At 40.3% G+C, this 14,496-nt stretch overlaps 1 protein-coding gene across 4 annotated transcripts in view; it reads left to right on the forward strand.

The window, feature by feature from the left end:
• WASHC3 (WASH complex subunit 3) overlaps positions 1 to 14,496 on the forward strand; it is a 105,389-nt gene that overhangs the window by 44,230 nt on the left and 46,663 nt on the right. For 2 of the 4 annotated variants that reach the window (XM_012469227.2, XM_012469228.2), the window contains exon 7: positions 5,968 to 6,222. The exons of 1 other annotated variant lie outside the window; for it this stretch is intronic. In XM_012469227.2, the coding sequence (XP_012324650.1) occupies positions 5,968 to 6,052 (85 nt within the window). In that variant the 3' untranslated portion in view covers positions 6,053 to 6,222. One more of the 4 variants, XM_012469230.2, reaches the window with a different exon arrangement.

Genomic DNA, 14,496 nt, shown 5'->3' on the forward strand with positions numbered 1-14,496 from the left:
GTCTTTAAAGTAACTGCAGTTTTAAACACAAATACAAATCTTCATTTAATGAAAACAAATTAAACCAACAATATTGCTGTATTAGGACTCTATTCATATTTAGGAAGGCAGAAACCAACTCAAACTAGCTTATACAAGAAGGGAAGTTATGGACTCTCATAGCTGAGAAATCTAGGTAAGGACAGGATCACAGGATTCAGTGTCATCAGGGCTGCTGGCAGCCTTCTTCTCTCCCCACCTCATTCTACCTTTACTTCCTTGATATAATAAACCGTGCCTCTCCTGGTTTCCTCTATGAAGCCTGGGAACATATTACCCAGCAAAGCTTTAATATCGCTAGTTTTTCCAGTTGAACAGAAATAAAGCTCCTTCTCCATAACCCATAGTTCATTTCTCAGGAGACTAGCCCTGCTTGAATTGTGTGCCTTTCCTTGAATCTCTCTCTCTCTCTCTCCCTCCCCGTCCCCCACCCCAGGAAATAGATTCCTGTGATTGGCCAAGCCTAGATTGTGTAATGGAAACAAGGAAGTGGATAGGGAAAAGATGAGGATAGCAAGGATTCTGATTGACAACCTTCATTGATTCACATAAATAGGAGAAGAGTGGGTGTTAAAATTAGAATGCATACAGCCTCTGGTATGCAAAACAGGGCAGATTTGTATATACTTCATCCTTCCTCCTGCTCCTTTCTATATTTTGGCTCATTTTTAGTTGAGGTCAACCTAGTAACTTCTTTGAATATATATATATATATTTAGATAGTTTAGATGTAGTAATTAGTTTAAACTTAAACTTTTTAAAAATTTGCTTTTATTAAAAATTGTACTGATAATTTTGATGTCACAAATATAAATATGCTTATTAAAATGTGGCCACCAAGTGTTTTTATTGTAACCATCAAAGATTGAAATTTTAAAAAAATATATGTGATATTCATGATATATATTTTTCTGGATTTTGTTAATATAATCTTTTTTGGAAATTCACATATTTTTAAAATAATGAGAGACTATTATAAAGTCATCATTTCCAAATTTTAGTAGTAAAGTGTGTTTTCTTTGAATTGAGAGAAGCTAAACTTTAGTAGTTTAAAGTAGCAACTTCTTCAAATATGTCTTAAAATTTATTTCCATGAAAAACAACTTGTAGGGTGAAGTAAGAACATTTATGATCATAATATGCAGAGCCAAATTTTTATTCCCCTTGAAAATACGAATATCCAGGCTGGAAATGATGGTATTGCTGTGAGTTTTATTATTAGTAGGAATATTTTTAAGGCTTTACAATTTATAAAATGCTTTCCTATATATTACCTCATTTGATTCTTATGGTTTGCTTTTTTTTTTATTTTTTGAGATTCCGAAGTCTCGTGCTTTTCTTTTTTATACCCAAAGAGAACTAGTGCGTACTTTTTGTTTTCTTCTCCTGGCAATTAGTATAGAATTTATTTTAACTTGAATGAGGGGGCCAGTCACAATGGCTCATGCCTGTAATTTCAGCACTTTCGGAAGCAGGGGTGGGCAGATCACCTGAGGTCAGGAGTTTGAGACCAGCCTGGCCAAGACAGCAAAACCCTATCTCTACTAACAAATACAATCCCCGATACTTGGGAGGCTGAGGCAGGGAGAATTGCTTAAACCTGGGAGGCAGAGGTTGCAGTGAGTCAAGATTGCACCACTGCACTCCAGCCTGGGCGACAGAGCGAGACTCCATCTCTAAATTAATTAATTAATTAATTAAAATAAAATGAGTGAGGAGCCAGGTGCAGTGGCTCATGCCTGTAATCTCAACACTTTGGGAGGCTAAGAGAGGAGGATCACTTGAAGCCAGGAGTTCTAAACCAGATTGGGCAACAAAGTGAGACCTCATCTTTACAAAAAATTAAATTAGCCAGACGCAATGGTGTGTATCTGCAGTCCCAACTACTTGGGAGCCTGAGGCAGGAAGATCACTTGAGCCCAGGAGGCTGAGGCTGTAGTGAGCTATGACTGTGCCACTGCACTCCAGCCTGGGAAACAGAATGAGACAGTGTCTCCAATAAATAAACAAAGGCAATGATAAGTACTGGTAAGGATATGAAGAAATTGGAGCCCCTGTACATTGTTGGTGGGAATATAAAATGATGCAACTGGTATAGAAAAGAGTATTGTGGTTCCTCACAAAATTAAAAATAGCATTATTGTTCAGCACTTCCACTTTTGGGCACGTACCCAAAAGGATTGAAAGCAGGGTCTCAAAGAGATTTTGTATACACGTGTTCATAGCAGCATTTTTCACAATAGCCAGAAGATGGAAGCAATGCAAGTATCCATCAGTGGATGAATAGATGAACAAATATGGTATATACATACAGTGGAATATTATTCAGCCTTAAAAAGGAAAGGAATTCAGACACATGCTGCAACATGGACGGACTTTTAGGACATTATGCGAAATGAAATAAGCCTATCATAGAAGGACACGTATTGCATGATTCCACTCGCATGAGGTACCTAGAGCAGTCAAATTCATAGAGACAGAAAGAATAGTGGTTGTCAGCAGCTGGAAGGAGAAGGGAATATTATTAATTGGGTACAGAGATTAAGTTTTGCAAGATGAAGAGAGTTCTGGAGATGGATGGTGATAATGGTTGTACAACAGCGTGACTACTTAACACTACAGTTGGGAAAATGCTAGTTTAAAAAGTTCACTTGCTGGCTGGGCACGGTGGCTCATGCTTATAATCATAGCACTTTGGGAGGCAGAGGCGTGTGCATCACCTGAGGCCAGGAGTTCCAGACCATCAATACTTTTTGTATTTTGTAATAAATACAAAAATTAGCTGGGCATGGTAGTACATGCCTGTAATCCCAGCTACTCAGGAGCCAGAGGCAGGAGAATGGCTTGAACTCTGGAGGCAGAGGTTGCAGTGAGCTGAGATTGCACCACTGCACTCCAGCCTGAGTGACAGAGCAAGACTCTGTCTCAAAAAATTAAAATAAAATAAAATAAAAACAGAGACTGGGTGCTGTGGCTCACACCTGTAATCCCAGCATTTTGGGAGGCCAAGACATATGGATCACTTCAGGTCAGAATTTCAAGACCAGCCTGGCCAACATGGTGAAACCTGCTCTCTACTAAAAATACAAAAATTAGCCAGGTGTGGTGGTGCACGCCTGTAGTCCCAGCTATTTGGGAGGCTGAGGCAGGAGAATCTCTTGAACCCAGAAAATGAAGGTTGCAGTGAGCAAAGATTATACCACTGCACTCCAGCCTGGGTGACAGAGTGAGATTCCTTATAAGATAAGATGTAAATACTAAGTGATAGAAGTTTCTCAGCTCCATTATAATCTAATGGGCCCATCATCATATGCAGTCCATCCTTGACTGAAACATCATTATGTGGCACCTGGCTGTATCATATTCTGTAACAATTTGTTTGCATTTTTGTCTCTCACAAAAATATTAGCTGCTTCAGGGAAGGAACTACTTGTTATTCATCTCTGTATCTCCAGTACTTAACACATTTTCTAACAAATAGTAGATACATGATGAAAATAATATAATCATAATAACGGCAGATAACATTCATTTCCAGATGTTATCAGACATATTTTATATTTATTAGTTAATTTAAATTTCACAAAATCCAATCAGTCAGACACAAAGTAGTTAAATAGTTTCCCCAAAATTGGCCAACAAGTAAGAAACAAGCATGGGATTTCATCACAGGCAGTCTATATTCTTAATTACTATGCAATATATAGCATCACATGTATCAATAAATGATTACACATGTAAATTAATGAATTTCGTAGTTTCACTTTCTTCTAGACCTAAGCTGCTGCTTTTACCCTTTCCCTTTTTTTTTTTTTTTTTTTTTTTTTTGAGACAGGGTTTCACTCTGTTGCCCAGGCTGGAGTGCCAAGGCATAATCACAGCTCACTGCAACCTCTGCTTCCAGGCTCAAGTGATCCACCTCACCCTCCCAAGGAGCTGGGACTACAGGCCTGTACCACTCCACTTGGCTAATTTCTGTATTTTTTTTGTAAAGGATGGGATTTTGCCCTGTTGCTCAGGCTGGTCTTGAACTCCTAGGCTCAAGCAATCTGCCCTCCTCAGCCTCTCAAAGTACTGGGATTACAGGCATGAACCAACATCCCTGGCCTACCCTTTTCTAAATAGCATTTATTTTGGGAAGTTATGTACATTGTCATATTTGTTTGAGTTATCATAGATACTAATATAATTTTGATGTGGTATTGAAATAATTCCCACTGGTAGTGTTTTCCTACTTAACAAAGTGTAGACAGTAAGAAATCAACTATATAGCAAAGAGAAATTTACTGGGGAAAATGTGCCTAGTACTCATGCCCACTGATTCTAGAATTGTTGCTTCAAATGAAAAGCGTTGAAGATGATGGCCCCATGTTAGTATTTTAGGCAGATGAAGCATCAGTCAAATCTTGGAACTGCTGTACCCAGCTTTAAAGTTTTACTGTATTGAGTAGGTAAGTCTTCCTTCTAGGTATAATCTAAAATTGTTCAGCAGAGCAAATGGGTTTATATTTGACAACAAGGGAGCAACACTAGCATTTCTTTCTCTTTTGTAGTATGCCAAATATATTTTAAAATATAAGCCATCATTTTAATACCTAAATTAAATACCATGCATTTTTTTATTTTAGTAATTTCTGTTTGCGGTGAAGAAGAGTTTTATTTTTATCTGTCCTAAATGTTTAATAAGAGTCAAAAAGCCTGAGGGAGATATCAATCTGGTAGTTTTTAATTATTAAGATACAACAGTTGTAGGCCAGGTGCAGTGGCTCACACCTGCAATCCCAGCACTTTGGGAGGCTGAGGCAGGCAGATCACAGGGTCAGGAGACTGGGACCATCCTGGCCAACATGGTGACCCCATCTCTACTAAAAACACAAAAATCAGCTGGGCGTGGTGGTGCGTGCCTATAGTCCCAGCTACTTGAGAGGCTGAGGCAGGAGAATTGCTTGAACCCAGGAAATAGATGTTGCAGTGAGCCAAGATTGCACCATTGCACTCCAGCCTGGTGACAGAGAGAGACCTGTCTCAAAAAAGAAAAAAAAAAAAGATGTGGCAGTTATATTGTTACTCCTTCTCCTGTTGGTTTCCCCCAAAAAAATACTTTCCTTGCTTAATTTGCTTTCTCGGTACGAGTGAATAGAGGCTGAGTGGTAGTGCCACTGCACTGGTTAAGTGATTTACTGGCACAAACTATTGGGGCTTAACTAGTTGACTGTTTTAATAACATCATTAAAGTTTCATTTTTGGTTTATTAGAGCACATCCATGCAAAGTTGGAATCTAACCATTCTCATGTCTCCTTATTATGCCTAGGGGATCTTTGAAACACTATTTTGGCCAACTCATACTTTATATTTTCATTCTATAAATGTGAAATATGTAAGTGAAAACATTTTAAAAAACATTAAGAACCTTCTTTGACCAGGCACTCTCCTTCACTACAAAATTTCCTCATTACCTGTTTTTTTAATAGCCATTATTGAACTCTCTTCCATTTCTAAGTTTCTCCCTGCAGCTTTCCTGAACGTGAAGTGTTTCCTTTTCTTTCCATTTCTAGCTTTCCTTTCGCTGTACCTCATGTACACTTGGAAGCTTCAGGGATTTAGCAGTGGTCATGCCAGCCTCTACAGATCGCATCTCTGTCTGTAGTTGAGTCTCCATGGTAATGAGAAGCAAAAAGTGCTGAAGCAGCACACTATGTAAGGACTGGCAAGAGAAAATACTGCCGAGGCCTCTACAGGCGTAGCATTTAATCCCCATGGTGCCGAAGAAGCCCGAGAGAAGCACGCTGTGGTGTGGAGCGGAAGACTAAGGACGTGGACTTGGCAGATTTACTAGCAGCAATATTCTAAGATGAACCTAATTTACAGTTTGCAAGTGCTCTTTTCAATTGGAAAAGACCTTGAATTTTTTTTTTCTTTTCTTTTAGGAGGCCAGATGCTCCAGTGCCTGATGGCGAAAGTGAAAAAACTGTAGAAGAAAGTTCAGATAGTGAATCTTCTTTTAGTGACTAAGCTTTATTTTAATAAGAATTACATGTGCATGCATAAGGGTACATTTACATTCTATGAGAGACTGAGCCTGAACTCTAACTCTTAGTCATAAAAACATCAGATGACCACATGTCCACTATCAAGCTTCTTCTATATTAAAAAAATAATAATAAAGCATTTATAACCTGCCAGTATGTCTCATTACTAAAATAAAGGGCCTCAAAATGAAAAATAAGATAAACTAAATAAAGAACAATTAGTGCTACAAATACTAAGATGGACTATTTTAGAGATGAAATGAGCAATTATGGCCTGGCACAGTGGCTCACGCCTGTAATCCCAGTACTTTGGGAGGCCTAGGTGGGTGGATCACCTGAGGTCAGGAGTGCAAGATCAACCTAGCCAACATGGTGTAACCCCATCTCTACTAAAAATACAAAAATAAGCTGGACATGGTTGCGGGCACCTGTAATCCCAGCTACTCAGGAGCCTGAGGCAGGAGAATGGCTTGAACCCAGGAGGCAGAGGTTGCAGTGAGCCAAGATTGTGCCACTGTACTCCAGCCGTGGCATCTAGTGAAACTCCATCTCAAAAAAAAAAAAAAAAAAGAGATGCAATGAGCAATTTTAAACAAAGTCAGTGTGAGTTTAGTGATTAATAATAGACTAGTGAATTTGACAAAATTATTCAATTTTTGTGAATATTTTAGCATGAAAACTATATGGATTCATATCATGAGTTGTTAAAGACATTTCTGGTAGAAAGTAATACTGGGTTGAAATTTTCTGTGGCAACTTATATCACCTATGTTATGGGTATGGTACTTATTGGTAGTATTTTTTAGCATATACAGACTTTTACCACTTGGCCATTAGTTTGTATGTTTTTTAAGTCAGATATTCTTATACAGTCGCATTGATTAATGACAGAGATCCATTCTGAGAAATGCGTTGTTAGGTGATTTTGTTGTTGTGCAAACATTGTGGAGTGTACTTACACAAAACCTATTTCTTCTAGGCTACAAACCTGCACAGCGTGTCACTATAGTGAATACTGTAGGCAATTGTAACACAATGGTATTTGTGTATCTAAATGTAGAACAGGTGCAGTCAAATATGGTATTATAATCTTAGGTAACATTGACCAAAATATTGTTATGTGGCACAGGACTGTATTTATTAGCGGATAGAAATTGAATTGAAGGTAGTTTCAGTGTGGTTCAGAGTGAGTAACCATCATTGCCATCAACTCCTTTATTACCTAAACAACAAAAAAAATTTGTGCAGGATTAAAATGTTCTCACCTCACCTTGCAAATAAGTAATTATTCATAGTTATTTACACACAGTCTAGAAAATTCCTAAAGTACTTATGTGGAAAAATATATAAATGCATTTAACTAATTATGCCCATTTTAGTTTAGTTCACCTGAAAGTCGAGCCTGAGAAGATGATTTGGATGTATATAGGTCATTTGCAAGGTGATCCCAGAAAACAGATGTGAGAAAACAGGGAGAGGAAAAGGGAGAAACCCACTTAAAAGTATATTATTGGCTGGGTGCAGTAGCTCATGCCTGTAATCCCAGAACTTTGGGATGCTGTGACAGGCGGATCACTTGAGGTCAGGAGTTCGAGACCAGCCTGGCCAACATGGTGAAACCCTGTCTCACTCCAGCGTGGGTGATAGAGTGAGACTCAAAAATAATAAAAATTTTTTAAAGTGTGTTATCAAGATTGCCAGTTAGGGTTTGAGTGCTCCAAGACCTTCTGAGAAGCTTTCAGAATGCCTCCCAAAATTTTCCACCTAATATAACTGGGACCATTTATTAACCAGTTTCTATCCGCCATTAGATGAGAGTTGTCTCTAGGGGCATTAATTATCCTTGTGCTTCTGGGCTGTGCTTTTATGTGGGAAAGCAGCACTCCAGTGCTGAAGAAAGACTTGAAACAGAAAGCAGAAAGATGCATGGCTTCAGCTTGCAGTGGGATTTCACCAGCAAAAAGGACAAGTTTGAGCTTACTCACCTAGAATCATCCATGTAGCTGTGACTGATACTGGAAGTGGACAAGGGAATGTGCAAAAGAGATATTTACTTCAGTCTACCCATAAGCAGTCAAATCAGAACTGCTTGAGTCCCATGTTAAGTCTGTTTTGTCTTTTGTCTGTGGAATAGCACAAGGTGGTGGCCAGCCACAGTCTTTCTAAAATCTACACAGGAAGATTAGTGAGACAAGCTACCGTTACTGTCACTACACCTGAGTGCAAGACCAAAACTGATACTTGTCGTCTCCTCCACCACCTGTTTTACATTTCTCTTGCTCTAACAGAAATTCCGCTGGTCTAGGTTGATTGTCATGTATAGTGACCCAGACCTTCATCCTTTAAGTTTTCTAGGGTTTTGATTGCTTTGCCCTGTTTAGGCAATGGTTATCACAGTCATCTGTTTGCTGTTCACACCAGGAACTGAAGCACCATGACATGCCCCAGTGAATTGCCTGCATTCTAGACATGTAATTCCTGTTTCAGTCTGTAATGACAACCCTAGCTCCTCATGTTAACATATTACTTCCTGTTTTTGTCTGTTATCCCACAGACATGAGCAGTCCCAAGGGACCGATTGGCAGCAGTAAATTCAGTTTAGTGGAATCCTTACTGTGCTTGCCCACGGAAGTGTGCTAGTTTCTTCCCCCTACCCCGTCTGTGAACTGGGACTTCCAGCAAAGTCTGAGGTGGCAGGATGGGAAGCACAATTGCCAAAGAATGTCACTGAGAATGGTGGAAAAGGACCATTCCTGTTTCTCTTCTCTTGGTTCCTGGGTCTGTGAATCCTGGCAGTTGAAGACACAGCATCATACAGTAGTCATTTTTATAGTGCATTTACCACAACCTAGAGATTGGCACCTCAACCCTGCAGGATGTCATCTCTGAGCTGGTGCCTACACTGAGCCTATAATAGGCAATTTCATTGTTCTGTTTGATTGACTTCTTCTGGATAATGCTGTATACAGTAAGACCAGTGGATCCAACAATTCATGCACCTATTGTTGCTCATTTGCTACAAAATAATCCCAAGATCTGAAGCAGTATAATGCAGGATACCATGTTGATAAATAGGCATTTCTGTAGGCTTTCAGAGAGTAATGCTGGCAGAGGTGCCTCTGGAAGAAAATGAAAGCCCCTATTAAGAGTAATAATTAATTACAATAGGAAAGAATTACTCCTCTTCCAAGGTGGAAGAAATTTAATGCAAATAAATTGCTCCAAGTGACTGGTTAACCTCTTCAAGGAGTAGTACCAAATCATTGGTCTCTGCTGCCGACCAATTGGGTATTCAGCAGTAGCTGAATCCTAGCTCATCTCGCTCATCACTAGATGAGTTTTAGTGAGGAAGCCCAAGCCGTTGGTCCCAATCATAGCTTGCATCTCTGCTACCACGATTACTCCAATTGTGGGCTCATTGTGTAACATGGGGCAATCAAGGACAAGGCTGGTTGACATCTACTGGAGAAATCATCCTATCCACCTAATTTTTCCTCCTAAGTGTTTTCTTTCTGGCAGAAAATCTACAAAAATCTCCACACTTTGTGCACATTCCCATAGTTTTGTGCACATTCTTTATCCCTAAATCTCACTTTCTCTAATCTTCCAATATTGTTCCTTCCTTGTCCCTGACCAGCCAAGCCAGTTACCAAGATCAAAATTGTGTAGTGCTTAACTCAGGCCACGTGCTTTTTCAGCAACATCATGACAAAGTGTACTGTTTGAAGTTCTGTCTATCAGGAAAGTTATTTTCCCTACCACTAATTGTTAGAGCCGCCTCTGTTAGAGGCAGCAGTGTGGCAGCCAGTCATTTTTGCCCACATCAATATATCAGTCTTGACCATGTGTCAACAAGGTCCACTGTTTCCTGTCAGCTGGTGTGATACTATTGCAAAAATAGCTTCAATTGTTCACTTCTCCCTATTCCATGCCTTTTGCCAGTTTGCATTGCCCTCCCCCTCTGAGTAGAGCATTTGGCCTCAACTTTTGATTCTGAACTTAGCCAATGGAATATTAACAAATGTGATCCAAGCAGAGGCTTGACAAATACTTGGTTGGTTGGTCTTGCCTTCTCTTGTGGCTCTGTTATTGACATAAGAACATGACTTGGATAGTCTGATGAGGATGAAAGATGCATGGAGCAGATGAGTTGTTCCATTCACATATCAGCCAACCCAAGACATGAGCAAGACCAGCCAAGATCAGAAAACCTACCTAGCCAATTCCCAGCTGGCTGTGGATGTGTGAATAGTAAATGCTCACTGTTGATTATCATAAAGTTTTTTGTTGTTCTTGGTTGTTACCACGTAATTGTAGTGATAAATAACTGACACAGTTGACGATTGAAGATGCCCCATGAGATCACACAAGTATGTTGAAGATAAGGCATTAGTGTAAGAGATGTAAATGAGATGGGAAGTAAATGATAGGTCACTCATCCATGTAACTTACATGTGCCGTATTGACTTTTTCAGGCTTCATCCCAGATGTATAATTCCGTTAAATAATGGATTGCTACTGTGACTACCTGACTTTATGATTTGGTATATCCGATAACACCCAGCTTATGATGGGCAGCTCAGTTCATTACTTGATATCATATATGGTCAGATTCTCAGGTTTTTTTCTTTGTGTTTTTTTTCTAAAAAGAAGAAATGGAAAGACAGATTCTCACCTTCTACTGGGCACATGCTAGGTATTGCTGTTCAAACAATGAGAAGGCAAGACCTTCACTCCAGATGCAGGGGATCTGTGCTATTAATCTTCTGTTAGGGCTGGCTAGACATGCTGCACAATCTTCATATCTACCATAGACATCTCTATCATCAATCGGTAATCTGAGCCATATAGTTCAGGAAGGAGGGCAGCTTGTGTCACAGCCTGAGCTGGCAGCAGAGCCCTCTCTTGTTCTGGGCCCCACATAAAACTTGTAATCTTCCAATTCAGAGCTGTATTCCTGAGAAAGTATATGAAGCTTTCAAAAGCAGAAGTCCCCAACATGCTATGTCTCTTTCTTATTGGTAAAGGGTAAGAGTTCACTAATTTGTCATTTACCTAGGAAGGGATGTCCCAGCACCTTCCAGATTATTGATCTTCTAAAAGCTGTAGGGATCTGAATCTTCCATCCGCTGGCTCATGTGCATCTTATTGAACACCAAGAGTTCTTTCTGCTGTTTGCCAGATACATGCAGCCTAATGTTATCAATATAGAGGATCAACACAAGGTTCTCTGTAATGTGAGAATAAACAAGATCCCTGAAGACTACACTGTAGGCCAGGCCCGGTGGCTCATGCCTGTAATCACAGCACTTTGGTAGGCCAAAGCAGGTGCATCACCTGTGGTTAGGAGTTTGAGACCATCCTGGCCAACATGGTGAAACCCCGTCTCTCCTATAAATACAAAAATTAGCCAGACATGGTGGTGTGCACCTGTAGTCCCAGCTACTCAGGAGGCTGAGCCAGGAGAATCACTTGAACTTGGGAGGCGGAAGTTGCAGTGAGTCAAGATGGTGCCACTGCACTCCAGCCTGGGTGACAGAGACTCTGTCTCAAAAGAAAAAAAAAAAAAAAAGACTACACTACACTGTGAGAGAGAGGAGAGGTTCTGGGACAATCAAGTTAATACATATTGGTATCATTTCCATATAAATATAAACACTTTTGATGTTCCTAATGACTGGAAAAATGTTTGTCAGAACAATGGTCACATATCATGCAGAGGCTGTGTTGATATGTTCCAGGAAAGGTACCATACTTGACATGGTAGACATGATTGGTACTACTACTTGATAAAGTTTATAATATTCCCTTGTCTTCCACCATGGCAGATGCCATACACGTAAATGCAGAGGATGCTACCTCTGCATCCTGTAAGTCTTTGGAAGTGGTGCTCATCTCAGAAATTCCACTCAGAATGCAATATTCTTTCTGGTTTGCTATCTTGGCTGGGATAAGGAAGGTACAATTTTAGGGAATTTTCACTAGCTCCTCCATACCACAGTGGATGTTTTTTCATAGGTCAGGAAGCTAATGAGAAGGTATTAAGAATATTTAGCCCAGGTATGCACTAGATACCAGGGAAACAGTCAAAGTAACCCCACTGGAGCAATTGAAAATACTGTGAAATGGACTGGAGCCAAAACTCCCATCTATTACCTGGTATCCACAGGCTCCACTCTCTTTGGGGGGCAATGAGGATGTTTTAGATCACTTGATATCAGGTCAACTAAGCCTTGTATACAACAACCTTTGAGAGGATTGAGTATTCCACTTGCTTCACTTTGCTAAGTGGTTTAAAGTCCTTTGGAGAAAGATTGAGTGAATGTTTACCATATATACTCCTGGTGACATAGGTAGCATTTACTTCAGGATTCCTGTCACTTTGTTGCAGATGGTTGAATGCCACTACCTGCCTCCTGCCATTATGGAATTCTTTCATCTCAGTTAGTACGAAAGAGCCCAATTCTATGCCATCATATCCTGTGAATCCTGGCCTATAGGGTACAGTTTCTGAGGATTTTATCGAAGATATTGTTGTCACCCTCAGTGACATCCTTTATTATCTTAGTCAAGAGAGTATTCTCTGGGCCCTTCCTAGGAAAATGGTACATTTGTTCTCTTCACATTAAATAAATGCATTCAAATATCCACCTCTCTCTGCCTCTGACCTCTTCTTCAACACTTTGATGAGGCATTTCCACCATTCCTGCCTCATTTAGTGTAGACCATTATGACCAAGTCTCAAGAAGCCACATCAACAGCCTGTTAAGACCAGCTCATGTGTCCTAAAGATGACACACTGTATCTTGAGTCATCCTAAAGATGAGATACTATATCTTGAGCCATAAGAGAGTGCTCCTGTGTCAGTAAACTCTCCTCTATCCAGCCTCATATTCTGCCTCTCTGGTCCAGCCCACTCAAGACCTATCTTCACTCACACTCTCCAACTTACTGCCAGTACTTCTTAGCCAGTACCTAAAATTCTTTCAGTAAATAAGCTATTTCTTCCCAGTCCAAGGACTGTATTTTTCCTCTCAGCTAACTCTGAGATTAATCTAAAAGCAGTTGGGGAAGGCAGAGTTAGATCTTGAAGAGACAGGAGTCATCTTACAAGGCATCTATCTCAGACAAACACTTCACATGGTCTCCAGGTAAGGGGAGGTTGCTCTCCTCTAGGGTGGGAGAAACAGCTGCTTTGGCTGGAATGGAGGGTTCAGAGGAAATCCGAGACTCAAGTTCCTCAAGCACATGCACTCAAATTGTCTCATCTCAGGTCTCTGAGTCCTACTCCTTTGATATGAGAGCCCTAACTTAGCAAAGGAGACTTGTTGATGTCGCATCTTTTATCGCTTTGCCACTCTGCCATCCTTACAGTTATACTCTGTGTCTGGCTTTTAGCACAGCTTCCCTATGGCTAAAGGGATAATAGCCTTTTTAAACACTGTCAAGGAGGACTTTTGGCTTTCACAGCATGCCCTAAATTGATAATTGGCTGATCTGGGCCTGCCAGCATTTTTTTTTTTTCAAAGGTTCCAAGGCAGTTGACAAACGTGAGCCAGTTCCACAATCCTTTGCCCCCATCCATTGTAGTGACAGAGTTACCAGATAACCCATTTCTTCTCCCATCCCAATCCACCATGGGTAAGATTCATAGGAATTAGGATGCACACCAGGGGTTATCACCATCCTACTTATCCCAGCAATAAGGGTAAGTGATCCAGTTCCAGAATCCCATCCTAAGATTTGTCCTCTAGGGGCACACCTCATATCAAAAGTTTTACATTCCTCCTAAAGCAGAACCTGGGACAAACACTTGGGTGCAAGGAGTTTATTTGGTAATCCCAGGAAGCAAAAGTGAGAGAGCAGGAAGAATAAGAGAGAAGAAAACCCAGTAAGATGCATATTACTGTGATTGTCATTATGGTCATGTGGGATTTGATTCCAGGACTAGCAGCTCCTTAGAAATGAGCAATGCTTTTAGAATTGTCCATTGGAAGGACTGGAGTCTGGAGAATTTGTCCACTAACCTGGACCAGCTGGTGGGGGGCATTGCTCCTCTATATTAATGGGATTACTCACATACAGCTATCAAGGAAAAGAGTCAAACTCTATAAAATATTTGAAGAGATTTATTATGAACCAAATATAAGCGACCACTGGCCTGTGACACAGACTTCAGGAGATTCTGAGACCATGTGCCCATCGTGGATGGGCCACAACTTGGTTTTATACATTTTAGGGAGACAAAACACATCAATCAATACATGTAAGATGTGCATTGGTTCAGTCTGGAAAGGCAGGACAACTGGAAGCAGGGGCTTCCAAGTCACAGGTGGATTCTAAGATTTTCCGATTGGCAATTGGTTGAAAGAGTTCTTATCCAAAGACCTGGAATCAATAGAAAGGAATGTCTGGGTTATGATAAGG

The sequence above is a fragment of the Aotus nancymaae genome, unplaced genomic scaffold (genome assembly GCF_030222135.1).
Source record: "Aotus nancymaae isolate 86718 unplaced genomic scaffold, 86718_ANA_hifiasm-v0.15.2.pri h1tg000021l, whole genome shotgun sequence".
In the NCBI taxonomy this organism is placed as follows: domain Eukaryota; kingdom Metazoa; phylum Chordata; class Mammalia; order Primates; family Aotidae; genus Aotus; species Aotus nancymaae.